The sequence below is a fragment of the Solea solea genome, chromosome 19, assembly GCF_958295425.1.
Source record: "Solea solea chromosome 19, fSolSol10.1, whole genome shotgun sequence".
Taxonomy (NCBI): Eukaryota; Metazoa; Chordata; class Actinopteri; order Pleuronectiformes; family Soleidae; genus Solea; species Solea solea.
Genome location: NC_081152.1, coordinates 21,026,505 through 21,040,495, shown reverse-complemented (window position 1 = coordinate 21,040,495; position 13,991 = coordinate 21,026,505). Strand labels below are relative to the sequence as shown.

The 13,991-nt window shown below is 40.6% G+C and overlaps 1 protein-coding gene across 1 annotated transcript in view; it reads right to left on the bottom strand.

Moving 5' to 3' along the window:
- The window catches only part of LOC131446561 (ephrin-A5-like), an 88,861-nt gene extending 76,210 nt beyond the window's left edge, over nt 1-12,651 (bottom strand). The window contains exon 1 of the mRNA XM_058617868.1: nt 11,859-12,651. Coding sequence (XP_058473851.1) covers nt 11,859-11,986 — 128 coding nt within the window. The 5' untranslated portion in view covers nt 11,987-12,651. The remainder of the gene's footprint in view (nt 1-11,858) is intronic.
- Between the last annotated feature and the right edge of the window lie 1,340 nt (nt 12,652-13,991).

The window sequence follows — 13,991 nt, the reverse complement described above, 5'->3', positions numbered from 1 at the left end:
GAGAGACTTGTGATAAATTGGACAATTTTAGTAGCTGTTTATCCTGAATTCTTCACCTTAACTCAAGAAAACCAGACATTAAGGGTTAAAAATTTGACCCAAAATCCTTTTAAAACCGGTAAATTCTTGTACGAAGAGCAGAAGAAAAGCCAATTGTGTTTGTAGCCGCGGCGCGTTCGCTGCAGCAGAGCTGCACATCCAGACCTGAAAAAGCCTTAAACCAATAAAGCTGAGACACTTATTAGTAACATCTCATCACTATAGCTCCTGTCAATCACAGCGCGGCAGCCCGAGGACGACGCCTTGTTAGTCACAGCGTAGACGAGCGATGGGGGGGCGACCTGTCTCTGCAGGCGGGGTCACAGATGACGGGCGTCCCCACAGGACGACAACTGACAGACAACTGACTACAGAGACACGTCCTGGTTGTCCTGAAGGTTCAGAGGATTCAGAACCTTCAGTGACGGACGCAGGCGATGGTAGCTTCTTAATTGTGAATAATGTCCGGTTTATTTGCTCCACAAAACAAAGAAATTATTTTTGGTTTGTGGACCAAACACGAGACGTTTGAGAACATTATCATTTTGAAGGTTTGGGAAACAACGATGGACATTTTTCAACATTTTATGGACCAAACAAATCACCGCCATGTCTCAAACGGGCTTGTTCAGCGTCGCCGTGGCGAGGACTTGTTAGAAAAGCTGTGATAAATCTTTACGACACCTCTGAAAACCCTGGACGTGTAACACGATACAACAAATCCCTGCACCTTTACATTTCTGCACAAACGGCAGATTTCAGCCGTGTAAATATTCATCACTGTCGACCGGTTAACTCATTTATGTCCCGTTATAAACCGTATTAACTCATAACTTTGCACAATAAAACTGCAAACTCGCTCGACACATTGTTGGTTCTGCTGAGGTTGTTAGCATATATCTGGATGTTGAGCTAAATCAGTTTATTGTCTTGTATTTCTATTTAATTCCTCGTATAGCTGTGACACATTCTTACACTTTATTGTAATAGCAATTACAAGTTTATTTTACTGTAAATATATTCTTCCTCTTGTTTATAGTTATATAGATATCCACTTAAACATCTTATTTTATTGTATGCAGATGGGTTAGGGTTATCTAGATAGACAGACAGACAGATAGATACTGAGCTAACGTATGTATAGATAGAATTTATTGAGCCCAAAAACAAGTATATTTAGTCAGCTAGTATGTTTTTTGTTAGCTAACTAGCAGATAGATAGATAACTTTAAGCTAACTTATGTATAGATAGAGTTTATTGAGCCCAAATACGAGTAAATCTAGCCAGCTAGCATGTTTGTTGTGTTATATAGATAGTTAGCAGTAAGCTAGCTGACAAAAATAACTATATTTTGGCTCAATAAACTTAAATGATGTATCCTAAAGGTAGCTCAAGTATTTAACCACAGTATCAGTATCTATCTATCCTCTCAATGTTCCTGCACCTCGTGGTAAACTTCAGTAACGAGGTGTTTGATGGTTCCTGTTCCTGATGCAGGAAACCACCTTCACTCGTCCGTCTCTTTGATGCTGATCTCTGAGATTGACACGTCCTCCAGGGTGGAAACACCGGTCCTGACCTCACCCTGGGACTTCCACGACCTGGACACTGTCCCTCTGCCGTGGCCTCTGGCCTTTGATACAGAAGAGTTTCACTCTCTGCTCGCCCCTCCCGCTACAATCCGCCCGCTCCACGTCAGATAACATATGCACACTCTCCAAAAACCACCTCGCCCGTCTCCTCAGAGCTGGCTACGGGCCGCTGAGTACGAGCGGAACAATAGCGGCCTTTCAGGCAGTCTGCACCGGGCGCTGGGAGAGGACCGAAGTCCTGGGACCCAGTCAATATTTGGACGCAGTTGCCTTTTTGTGTCCGTTTTTTAATCCAAGCGGAACCGAGCAGCAGGGAGTCGGGGGGGGAGGGCCGAGAGGGGAGAGCGAGGGTAAACACGGTGAACAATGAGGACTGGGGAAACTCACAATGCCACTGGGAAAATATCACAACATCAGCTCACAAAAAAAGGTGTATTGTTTCTTTAAGTGGAGATTAAAAAGAGAGCGGTGTAAGAAAAGCAAATAGCGGAGGTTATTCTGCCGCGAGGAGACGTGTGCGCGAGTCACGGAGCCCCTGACCCCAAACCAAAAATAACCCGAGAATGAGGAAAAAAGATCATTGAGAGCATGAGAGAGGAGTCTTTAGAGTCAATGAGTGCAGTTACATCACGTTCCCTCTGGTCAGGATGTTTTAAATGATACAAATGCAAATGTTGTGCCGCTCACATCAAAGCCAGTTCCTGCTCCGCCGACAGACACAGAGATGAGGGAGTGAGATTAGCTTTTTACTGCCTGCATCTTGTTATTGTTGTTGTTTTCCTCTCTTTTCCATTCACACTGGTCACAAACCAGTTTCATCCTGGGTTTAAACTGGTTTCCTTCACCACTTCAGTTGTGTTTAATCAACTCTGTTAGCATAGCTGGTAGCATAGCTGTTAGCCATGAGTGCTTTTAGCTAACCTGAGCCTTTTAACAACTTCAAACAGAGCTCGGTATTTTCTAATTTCAAACCTTTGGTTCAATTAAAAGATCGATTGAAAGACAGACTGAAGTAGACCTGCATTAAAAGACACATGAACAATTATCGCAGTTGCTAAATGACTCACATTTGACAGAAATGATTCACTTTAGCATCTCAGTGAAAACTTAAAATCAGGTTTGTTAGTTTTTCTGTTGTTTTTTACGTATACATTTCTGTCTCATTTACAACATAGCGCTAAGTTGCACATTCATCTTCCAGCTGTTAGCATAGCTGCCAGTCTTGAGGGCTTTTAGCTAACCTGAACCTTTTAACAACTTCAAACAGAGCTCAGTATTTTATATAATTTCAAACATTTGGGTCATTTAAAAGATCGAGTACAGCAGCATTAAAACACATGTTGATGAATATAAAAGTTGCTAAATGACCTGATCATTTTAGCATCTTTATAATCGCTTTAAACCAATTTAAACAACTTTATACACGTATTTAAATGTGAATGTAATCCACATTCACTCTCAGGTCAAATGACTCGAGGTTTTTCTTAATCGCCCCTGTCCGTTAGCATAGCTATTAGCCATGAATGAATGTTTTTAGCTACACTAGCTAACAACTTGGGACAGAGCTCAGTATTATTTTTCAATTTAAAACATTTGGTTCAATTAAAAAAATCGATTGACAGACAAACTGAAGAACAGCTGAATTAAAAATCATATTACAGTCATGTTGACATAGAATTGTGATGTGGCTCAGAATTTGTCCGACTGACCATTTTAGCATCTTAACGACTGTTTTAAACTCATTTAAACAACTTTATACACTGAACTTTACTTTTTAATAACTTTAATAACTTTGGACAGAGCTCAGTATTTTTAAATTTTAACATTTGGTTTAACTAAAAGATCTATTAAAAGACAGACTGAAGTATAGAGCTACAATAAAAATCATATTGTAGTTGTTTTGACAGATGTTGCAGCTGTTATGTGATCATAATTGGTCTGGTGATCCAGGTTTTAATGGTTATTATTATTATTATTTTGAAAAGGCAGCTCTATTTTGATTTTTATCGAGTCACAGGTCACATGACTCACTGCAGAGTTGCAGACACATGTGCATTCCTCGCTCACTTTATGGTCACATGAGGTTAGCGGTGCAAATCTTTCTCAGCAGCCTGTGTTTAGTGAAGTATTTAAGTGATATTTAAGGGGTTTTTAGATCGTATCTGATTTTATGTTTTCCTTTCTCTAACATCTGACGCAGTCGTCTTAAAGTATGGGACAGAAAAGTGGGAATGTTGTTTCACCAAGTTTGTGCAGAAACAGCGAGGGGAAAGATAATCTGGATTAGGACTGGGCAAAGTCGCAGAAACACAGTTGGAGGTTCGACATATGTGATCACTTTAAATGTTTTTACCCCAGATATGTGAAGTATTTCTGTGCTTGAACACTTTTCTGTTTCTTCAACTTCCATTTATGGGGGATAATTATTGAAAGACTTTATCTCGGTAACCTTTCCGGCGTTAATCTGGACCGTCAGAGACGTCTTTAAAGTCAACAACTGCACTTAGAAGGGACGTCGCTGAAGGGACGGTTTGATTGTCTCACAGAGAAATGTGTTGCATCTGCCGGGGCTGAAGCTCTGGAGGAGAATTATCAGGGATTTAAGGGAAAGCCCTGGGGTGACGGTCTTCTCCCTGAACACTGGGATCCCTTCACTCTCCAGCTGTCACGTCGCGGCTCCCACCCAATGAGCGTCTTTGATGAGGAGGGGTATCAGTTTCCATGGCGTCGGAGACACAAACAGCTCGGGAGATTAAGGACAGAACTCAGGCCCCCGATCTCTCCGCTGATCCCACCTATCAGCGACAAATAAACACCTCGGGCCTCGGCGACGCCTGCGCGCGGGACCATATGGACCCGGGCGGGTTTTAATGAAGCAGCTAAAGAGCTGCTGAGCAGGAAATTCACTAATAGCCGCCCTTGTCAGAGCAGCGGTAAATACCCCGCTCTTACACTTTAGCCCGTCGTTTGGTTTCTGGAGCTGACGAGGAACATCTGTGGCTCATTTTTCTTACATGACTTTTCCACCGCGAGAGGCCGCGGCTTTTGTTTTCCACATTTTGATTTCATGCCACTTTTCTTACAAAACACTGTTCGACGCTGGGGTTTTGTGAGCTGCAGCTATACCACACTGTACGATGATTAATAAAAGCTGTTAATGACGCTCTGAAGGTCATTTTGTCTCCCAAAGCTACTTGGATGACAAAGGTCGACACGTTTCTGGTTGAACACACTGAGAGGATTGTACGTATGTTAAAATCCATTATTTTGATAAAAAGCAGCATTTGAAAAGCAGTTCATGATTTTTAAAAAGCACTTTTTTGAAGAGGTTTGATAAAGTTACCACAACTGATCATCAGTTTTCACATTTTTGGTTATTTTTCAAAGCCAAATGTTTAAAAAATAGCTCTATTGCACTGATTTATATGAACAATAATGAATAATATTGTATGTTACAGCCAGAAGTGTCATATAAATCAATTCTAGCAACCAATACTGACATATGGGATCAATCTAATGTCTTATAGCTGTGTTTGGATTTAGTTCGGAAACAGTGAATTAATCTACTAAAAGTTTCTTTTGAGGCACTTAACTATTTTTGGAATAACAAGAATCTTATTTTAAGTAAAAAAAAAAGTTCTTAATGCGAGTGTTTTATTGTGACGTACCACAAGGGGGAGCCTGTAATGTTAACATTAGCATTAACATTAGCCTACATTAACAAACAAAAAAAACAAAAAAAAAATGGGTTTGTAAAAAAAAAAATTAGATTTTCTTCATCTTATTTTTACTTAGCTTAACATTAGGTAAGATTAACAGCAACATAAGAATCTGGAAACATATACGCAGTTTATAGATGCATATTTTTACAATGATTGCAATAACTTTAGTTAGCATAATGTAGCTAATATGACAGCATCTAAAAAAACACTCAAACCAGTCTATTGATCGATTGTCGCAGCTCTAATTTTATCCGTTTTATCGGAAAGTGGAGCTGATAAAAGTCACAGCAGTGACGGATCGCGATTTGACGCAGTACGACTTTGTGATATTTTGTTTTTCCCTCTGTGAATCTGTCCCGCGGTGACCATCGCAGAGTCAGCATGTGTTGTGATTCAGTGTTGTATAAATACAACTGCGTCGGATGGAAGCGTGCGGATGCTACACATTACTTTCTTCATCACTGAGCCGGTGCTACAAACCACATGAGTCCACGAAGGAAAAGGAGTCGAGAAAATGCTCCTGTTTTTTTCTTGTTTTTCTCGCATTTGCTCCAGGTTTTTTTTTCTCTGTGAATCATCTCCATATTTCCAACATTATGTCCAAACCAGGATCAGTCCCAGACGTTGGGAGAGCTCCGTGAACGTGAGCTCAGCTGACGCACAAGCACACGACGACCGTGCAAACGCTCTTAACAGAACAATTATCTCAGATTATTTCTGCAGGTACTGGGCATTAAAATAAAAACAGCCGTGGGGAGGAATTACATCAACTGTGTCAACAAGAAAAAATTCCTGATTCTGGAGTTTCATTTTAATTTCATTAAGTCGCTTCTACGAGAAGCAGAGACAGAGTTGGTCCTCCGGGCTGTGGATTCCGTCTCCGTGTCCCCAGAGTCCGGCTCGCCTGAGCCTCATCAGACACCAAAGCACATTTATCTAAATTACACACCAAAGTCTTTCTCTGCTCCGCCCGTTTATGTTTTTTTTCCACAAACAATAAGAAAACATGAAAATGTCATCGCATTTCCATTTTTCACGATTCACTTCCCTTTTCAATTCCGCGGCTCCTGTAGAGGATTTCATGAATGGCTGAGTATGAACCGCTGCTCTGGAACTGCGGGTCTTTTTCTCCACTTTGCTCAAATATACAGCAACATGCAGCGAAGGTAAAAAGAGAGGAGGAGGAGGAGAAGGAGGAGGAGGAGGCGGAGGAGGGGGGGGGGGGGAGGGTTAGAGAAAGCTCATCTGGAAGTTGGGACTGCACCACAGCAGGTTCCCAGGACTCCAATCCCGAGTATGGTTACATTAAACAGTAGGGATCCGGCATTTGTATGGAATACTGTTAGGTTCTGCTGAGGGTCAGGGACGGGTGGGGGGGTGGGGGGGAAGGGCCCCATCCCCGGGCCTTTAAGCACGACCCTGTGTTACATTAGAGAGCCCGGGTCAGGTTTAGATTAAAGTCATGAATGAGAAAAGAAGACAGTCATTTAGAGTTACTCATTTATTCTGCAGAGACAAAGCCGCTGCAGGCCAGGGGCCGGGGGCCACTGCCGCCGGGGCCCCCGCGGCCGGCGGTACTGCCCCGGTTTTGACCCTGACAACGGTCCCCTCTTGTGCTGCTTAACCCGCGACTCGCCTGGTTTCCACCAAGTGTGTGACCTCAGCATGTGTGGATCTCTCACAAGAGCCGGAGACACGCTGAGCGTCGGCCGCTGCTGAAACTCTGAGTGCCTCCTTATTGTCTGCACCAGCGTGGGAGGAGGGAGGACGGGGGAGGGAGGACGGGGGAGGGGACACTTAGACATGGAGGACAACGACGAGGAGGAGGAGGACAACTGAGAAAACTAAACTTGAAGTCCAATGCCACATTCCTACTGGTCCAGAAACACATGTAAACCTGGATTTAATCTGGGTTTTCTCCAGTGTGAACACTTTTTTGGTAAGAACTTGGTTTCCAAAGCCAACAAGGCTTTTTAAACAAAACACGAAAAACAAACTTTACTTTTGGTAAAGTAAGTATTTTTTGCACCATCTTTAACATGAAAATGAACATAAGTTAAATTGGAAACAAATATGCCGTGTATGAAAGGTAAGGTAAGATAATCATGACAGGAAATGTTCATGTGACGACAAACCCCCTCTGATGACGACTTTATTGATCATTGATTTAAACATTTACCAATCGATCTGCAATGATTCTCCGACAGATGAAGTTGTTGGTAAAATTTTGGGTTTGGTTGCTAGCTAGGATTTTTAGAATCATGTTTTTTTTTTGGTGACAAAACATTGTTTTTTAACACTTTTTTGGTAAAGTAAGTATTTTCTTAAATTGTGTAAAAAGTGTAAAAGTATATGAAGGCATATATTGAAAAATAGCGCAATAATATCGTGAATCACAACTTAACGTAAGATAATCATGACAGGAAATTTGCAGGCAGCTAATTCGACTACAACTTTATTGATCATTGATTCAACATTTACTACTTAATCCACACAGATTTTTATCGGCTTCATCTTTTACTTTCGCAAATTCCTACAAAAACACCATCTTCCAGCCGTTAGCATACTTGGGGACGTCCCTCAGTTTAGTTTAATCCAATTTTTGACATCAAAGTAAAACAAAGCAGTAACTGTTCTTGTTGTTCTGGTCTTAATTCTACCTTTTTTGTCGATTATCAAGCTCAGAATTCACGCTAATTTCAAACCTCTCAAACAATTAAATTAGCAGGTAAACTACTTACAAAATACTAAAATAAAATACTTACAGTTTTTTCTACCTGTGCACAAAACGTAGCATCATAGCTTAGCAAGAAGAAAACAACAACAACAGCACAGTGGAGCATTTAAGCTAGTTATTTTACATATTTAGACGCTGATTCATGAGATTAAAAATACTGAGTATTGTTGTTATATAAAGTAACGTTTGCTAAAAAAAACCATTCAAGGCTAACAGCTATGCTAACGGCTAGTGTTGTAGCAGAAATTACACAGGCATTAGCATGGCTGAGTCAAATATGAGGTGTGTTGTGTTTCTGACTAATGTTGATAGGAGCTTACGTCATGAATTTGCTGAGTCACACTTTTGATCTGAGAGTGAACACTGAGTAAACACTTTCACTGTGGTGAGAAACCTGCGAATAAACGGTGTTGTATGTGACAGAGACAGAGACAGAGGGACAACAACAACAACAACCTGTGGACAGAAAAGTCTGTCTGTGGAGCAGGAACTAACTTTGATGTCCACACCACAACATTTGCATTTGGGTCATCAAAACATTCTGACAGTTCCACAGTGTGTGTGTGTGTGTGTGTGTGTGTGTGTGTGTGTGTGAACCGCAGTGTCACCGTTAGCAACCAACAAACCAGTTTCTCAGTTTCCCTGAGCAAATGATGATGATAAACTCTGCTCACTCTTCTTGAAAAGACGTCATCCCGCAAAAACAACAATTCAATGGTGAATAATCTGTATTTATGTCACATGACAGTTTTTGCCTTCACTTTCATCGCTGTTCAGTGCTAGAGCAACTTGGGGTTAAGTGTCTCGCCCAAGGAAACGCCGACATGTAAGGAATCAAACCCTCAAACTTCCAGTTGAAAGACAAACTCAGCCACCGTTTTCAAAACGATTGCTCCTGAGACCCAAACTGGTCTCTGCGTATGTTCTGCAGTCTCACAAACACGAGCTTTGACCAGAAAATGACAGAAGAATCTTGTTAGAAAACACAGACTTTACACTGTGTCAGCTTCAAGAATTCAACATTTCCAAGTTAATGGGAGGTGGAAAGACACAAAATGGCACTTGACTTGGTACCAAGTAGCCACGAGCTAAACCAGAAACCGTAAGAAAGTACGACTATTTCTTGTTACCGCGACCGTAACACAGTTGTAGTTACCACATGTTATAGAAACCATCTATTTTAAAAGAAGTAGTCGCCTGTTCTTGTTCATATTTTAAGGAGAGAAACAGGTAGTTGTAGTTGCAAACTCTTCAAACACCTTAATAAAGTAAGTAAGTGAACTTATTGAGTTCACAAAATGGACAGAATAGCTCTATCCCCCAACAAGGGGGCGAAACCGACTCATTTAGCGTCACATTTGTCGCAATGCTAACGATATCTCACGCATTTCTTATCCAAACAACGTCAAATTCAGTCTGACGCTCTCCGTAAGTCATCTGCCAAGTCTGAAGCCTGACAACAGAACCGTTGGAAAGTTACGCAATGAAACAGACATTCCACGCAACAAGATATATTTTAACTAAAATATCTGAAACAGTCGCATATTTGTTTGACAATGAAGTAGCCGCATTTTGCACTTTGCATAGAAAACAAATCAGGTTTCTGGTCCAGATCGGGTCATGACACATTTAATACAGAGAAGCTGAGGAAAGGAACGTACTGCCACCTAGTGTACGGGACAAGGACGATGGTGAACTTTAACTGCAACTATATCAATCATGACTAGGGTTACAAAGGGCGTAAAATTCACGCTAAATTCCCAGAAACTGTCCATGGGATAGTAGGGAACTTTTGGGAATATTCCCAATTGGAAACTATCCATGTGATTTTTTTTGACAAAGGGAGGTTGAAGCGACACAGTCAGGAGTCAGGAGGGAGTCTAGCAGGCGTATAATGTCACGTCAGAACAATCTCACTCCGGGATTATTTCCAAAGAAACTTTCTTGGGAGGAAAAACCTTGTCATAATTAGACGCAGGCAGCGACCCAAAGTTTTTCTTTTTGTTTTTTATTTAAACTCAAACACAGAGAGAGAGACTTTATCAGCAGTTGACGGTAAAGCCGTGTGTCACTGACATGTAATAAACTACATCACGTCGACAGAACTTTGGCAGCAGACGTCTCTAAACTGCCACTACTGCATGAGTTTGGCACCAAAAAATACGCCCCGTCACCTCTAATCCATGGCAGCGGCCTGAAACTGCGACTCAGCAGTTTTTTAAAAACCAACAGCAGCACACTAACTCACTAACTAACCAACTCACTAACCAGTCACTAACTACCAACAGTCATTAAGAGAATGATAAAAAAATAATAATATAGTTGACCAAATTTAAAAAAATACTTAAATTGGTGCCACCTGAATGAATTAATCCACTGTAATTTACTAAATTACACACATTTATTCTTCATTCATACAGGGTTTGTCAATTAAAGAAGGTTTTTAAAAGGTTTTTCCAACATTTTTGTTTCGTTGCAGCAGAAAACTATTTTCTATATTTAATTTTCAGCCAGATTATGGAGCAAAATTTAAGAAAACATTGTGGCAACTACTAATCTACCTAACTCAGCCGTTTACACTGGAAAAATATTTAAATATTTGACAAGTTCAAATTGGTAACAGCTACATTAAGTTAATTAAAACTAAATGTAAGAAGTTATACAAAGAAAACTTGCTGAATTTATCCCGAATCAACTTAATCCAGTTGAGTTTTGCCAATTAAAGTATTTTTTTAAAGGTTTTTCAACCATTTTCTTGTTTCAGTGCAGCAGAAAACTATTTTCCCAGTGAATTGTGTTTAATTTTTAAAACAGATTATGGAGCAAAACTAAAGAAAATGTGGTCATTAAAGGACTAAAATGGAGACTAACTAAACATTTAACAAACTACCTTAAAAATCTAATAGTTGGCAAACTTGAAAAAAATACTTCAATTTAAACACCTACATTAAGTTATTTAAAGCTAAATTTATCAAGTTATACAAAAGACAACTTGCTTAGATTATATATATTCTGAATGAATTTAAATCTGCAAATTAAATTAAAGGTTTTTCAACCATTGTCTTGTTTCAGTGCAGAAGAAAAATATTTTCATATTGTTGCTCATTAAAGGACTAACAACACTTATTTCACTGTCACTTTTAATCTATAGCAGTGGACTTGAACTGAGACTAACTAATGAACTAACTACCTAACTAATAAACTAACTAACCAGGCAGTTTACACTGAAGAAATCGAAAAAATACTGAAACCTAAATTAAGTTATTTAAAACTCAATTTACTGAGTTATACAAATACAACTTGCTTAGTTTATTCTGAATTAACTTCATTCAATGAACTTTATTCATTTATTCTCAATTTAGGTCGTTTTTTTCAAGGTTTGTTTCAGAGCCGCACAAATGGAGACAAGAAAAGAAGAAAAATTGCTCATTAAAGGACTAATAACACTTGTTCCACTGTCACTCGCAGTGATTTACGCTGCACGCTTCACTGCGAAGATGAATTCACTGAGCAGGGCTTTCAAAAAGAAGAAAAAGAGTCTGACACAAGTAGAAAATGTGTTTTTTTCCTATAAAAACGTCTCTGTTTGACGGTTGTTGTTTTTTTTAATCCCAGCACATGTTCCACTCACAGCGGACACACGCAGCCTCTGAAGCCGCTCACAGAGCCACCAAACCCGGGCACAGTCTCGGCCGAGGCCCCGGGGACTCCCGGTGCAGCAGCAGCGGGACTCAGACACACTCACGCGGGAGAGAGGGGACACTTACTTGGGGTTGGTCCGGTTCCAGAAGACGGCGTACCGGTCGGACACCACCTTGGACGCCGGGTCCTGAGCGAACACGCACACACCAACGAGGAGGAAGAGGAGGATGAAGATCATTTCCATCTGCGGCATTTTTCAAAGCGAACGTTGTTTTCCGTGTTACAGTAACACGTAACGACGTCTGCTCACTTTACTCCCGCACAGGTGTTCTTCCCTGCTCCGGACAATCTGTCCCTCCTGTGGAACTTCTGCGTGATTCAATATTTCCTTATTAAATCTCCAGAGTTTTTTGAGTGAAAATCCACAGTTTTTGATTCCCACGGTTTAAGTCCCGTCCACGCAGTGCGAGGACACTTTCTCCAACTCAGTTTCCCACAGATGAGCTGATGCGAGGAAGAAACATGGAAAAGAAATAAAAAATCAGGAACCGGAGAAAACTGAGGCTGAATAAATGTTCCACAGCTGCGGGGAGAAGAGCAGCCACAGTCCGGGTCAGGAGCTCCGGGTCTCCGCTGCTTCCAGCGCGAATCAGCGGCTCAACTGGAAATACAGCAACTGCTGCTGCTGATTCTGCTGCTGCTGATTCTGCTGCAAACAAACAGCAAGCAACAGCGAAATAAACAACAACACGAGCGCGCGCACAGTCTTCTGCGCCTGTTTCCCGCTGCTGCTGCTGCTGCTGCTGCGCGTAAAAACGCTCAGAAAACCTCCGCGAGAAAATGTCTCGTGAGCGGCGACTGAACCGAGCGCGAGGCGTCAGTGAGAGAGAAGAACCAGAGAGAGAGAGAGAGAGAGTCACTGTGGTAGAGCTGCGGCCATGCGCTCTCTCCCTGTATATGTGTGTGTGTGTGTGTCAGACGGAGCACACTGTAAAAAATGACTGTCTTTGGTTAAAAACACGTAAGAAGAAAAGTAAGAAGTCTGAGATTAAACCTAGAATTCTGAGATTAAAAATAAGAACTGTGAGATAAAAGGAAGTCTGAGATTACAAATAAGAATTCTGAGATTAAAAGTAAGAAACATTTTAATAAAAAGTTATTAAAAGGTTTTACAGTGAATCATTTCACAGTTAAATCCTGTGAAATTATTCACTGCTGTTTTCAGATGTGTTCAACAGATCATTTTAAAAGCACAAAAATCAACGTTTAATCTCCAATTTTCCTCCAGTGTGTGTGTGTGTGTGTGTGTGTGTGTGACATTTCTTACAGTGGACAGTTTTCACATTGATTTTCAAAAACATCATCAATCCTCACTCACTCATCATCATCACTCATCATGTTTTAAACATACAAACAACAAAATAGTGATAAATAAAAAAGACTAAAGAAAAGAATCTAAATATGAGTAGTGTTCCTGTACAATAACATAATTCAGATGATTTTGTACTGCTTCAAAACACAAACAATATCAAATTAAAGTACAAAAATTACAAAAGTTCAATAGAAATAAAATAAAAACAAGTTTAAATTTTTTTTAGAAAAGTTAATTAAACAGTAAAATAAACTAAAGTAAATCACATCAATACTGCAGCTACATACTGTGTTTGAATTACATACACTTTAAGCTCAGTCTATTATTATAATGGAAATATATAATTTCGGTTCAAATTAGAACATTTTCCAATTTTGCTGAGATTATAATTCTCAACTGAGATAATAATTCTCCAGCTGCTTTCACTGCGTCTCACACACACACACACACACACACACACATTGTTTTGTTGAAAACAATGTTTCTTCTTTCACAGTAAACATCTTCTCATTTCCTCCACAATTTTATGAGGATTATAAAAATTCACCTCCTGCAGACTTCACTGCTGTAGACCTGCTCTGTGTGTGTGCGTGTGAGTGTGTGGGGCGTTCCATGACTCGAGGCGCCACATAGTGGTCGTCATGGGAACAGCACGCTGTGAGGATCCAGGGGAAATCAAACACCATGAATGAAGAAGAAGAAGACGCTGTTTGAGGTTTGAGGTTTGAGTGTGTGTGTGCGTGTGTGTGCGTGCGTATGTATTATAAACTTCACATGTGACACTGAACAGTCTCCTCCGTCCGTCCGTCTGTCTGAGGCTTCTCTTCAACAACTGTGTGATTTATTCCACCAGACTGACTCCGCCCCCTCCCCCTGCTCCGCCTCC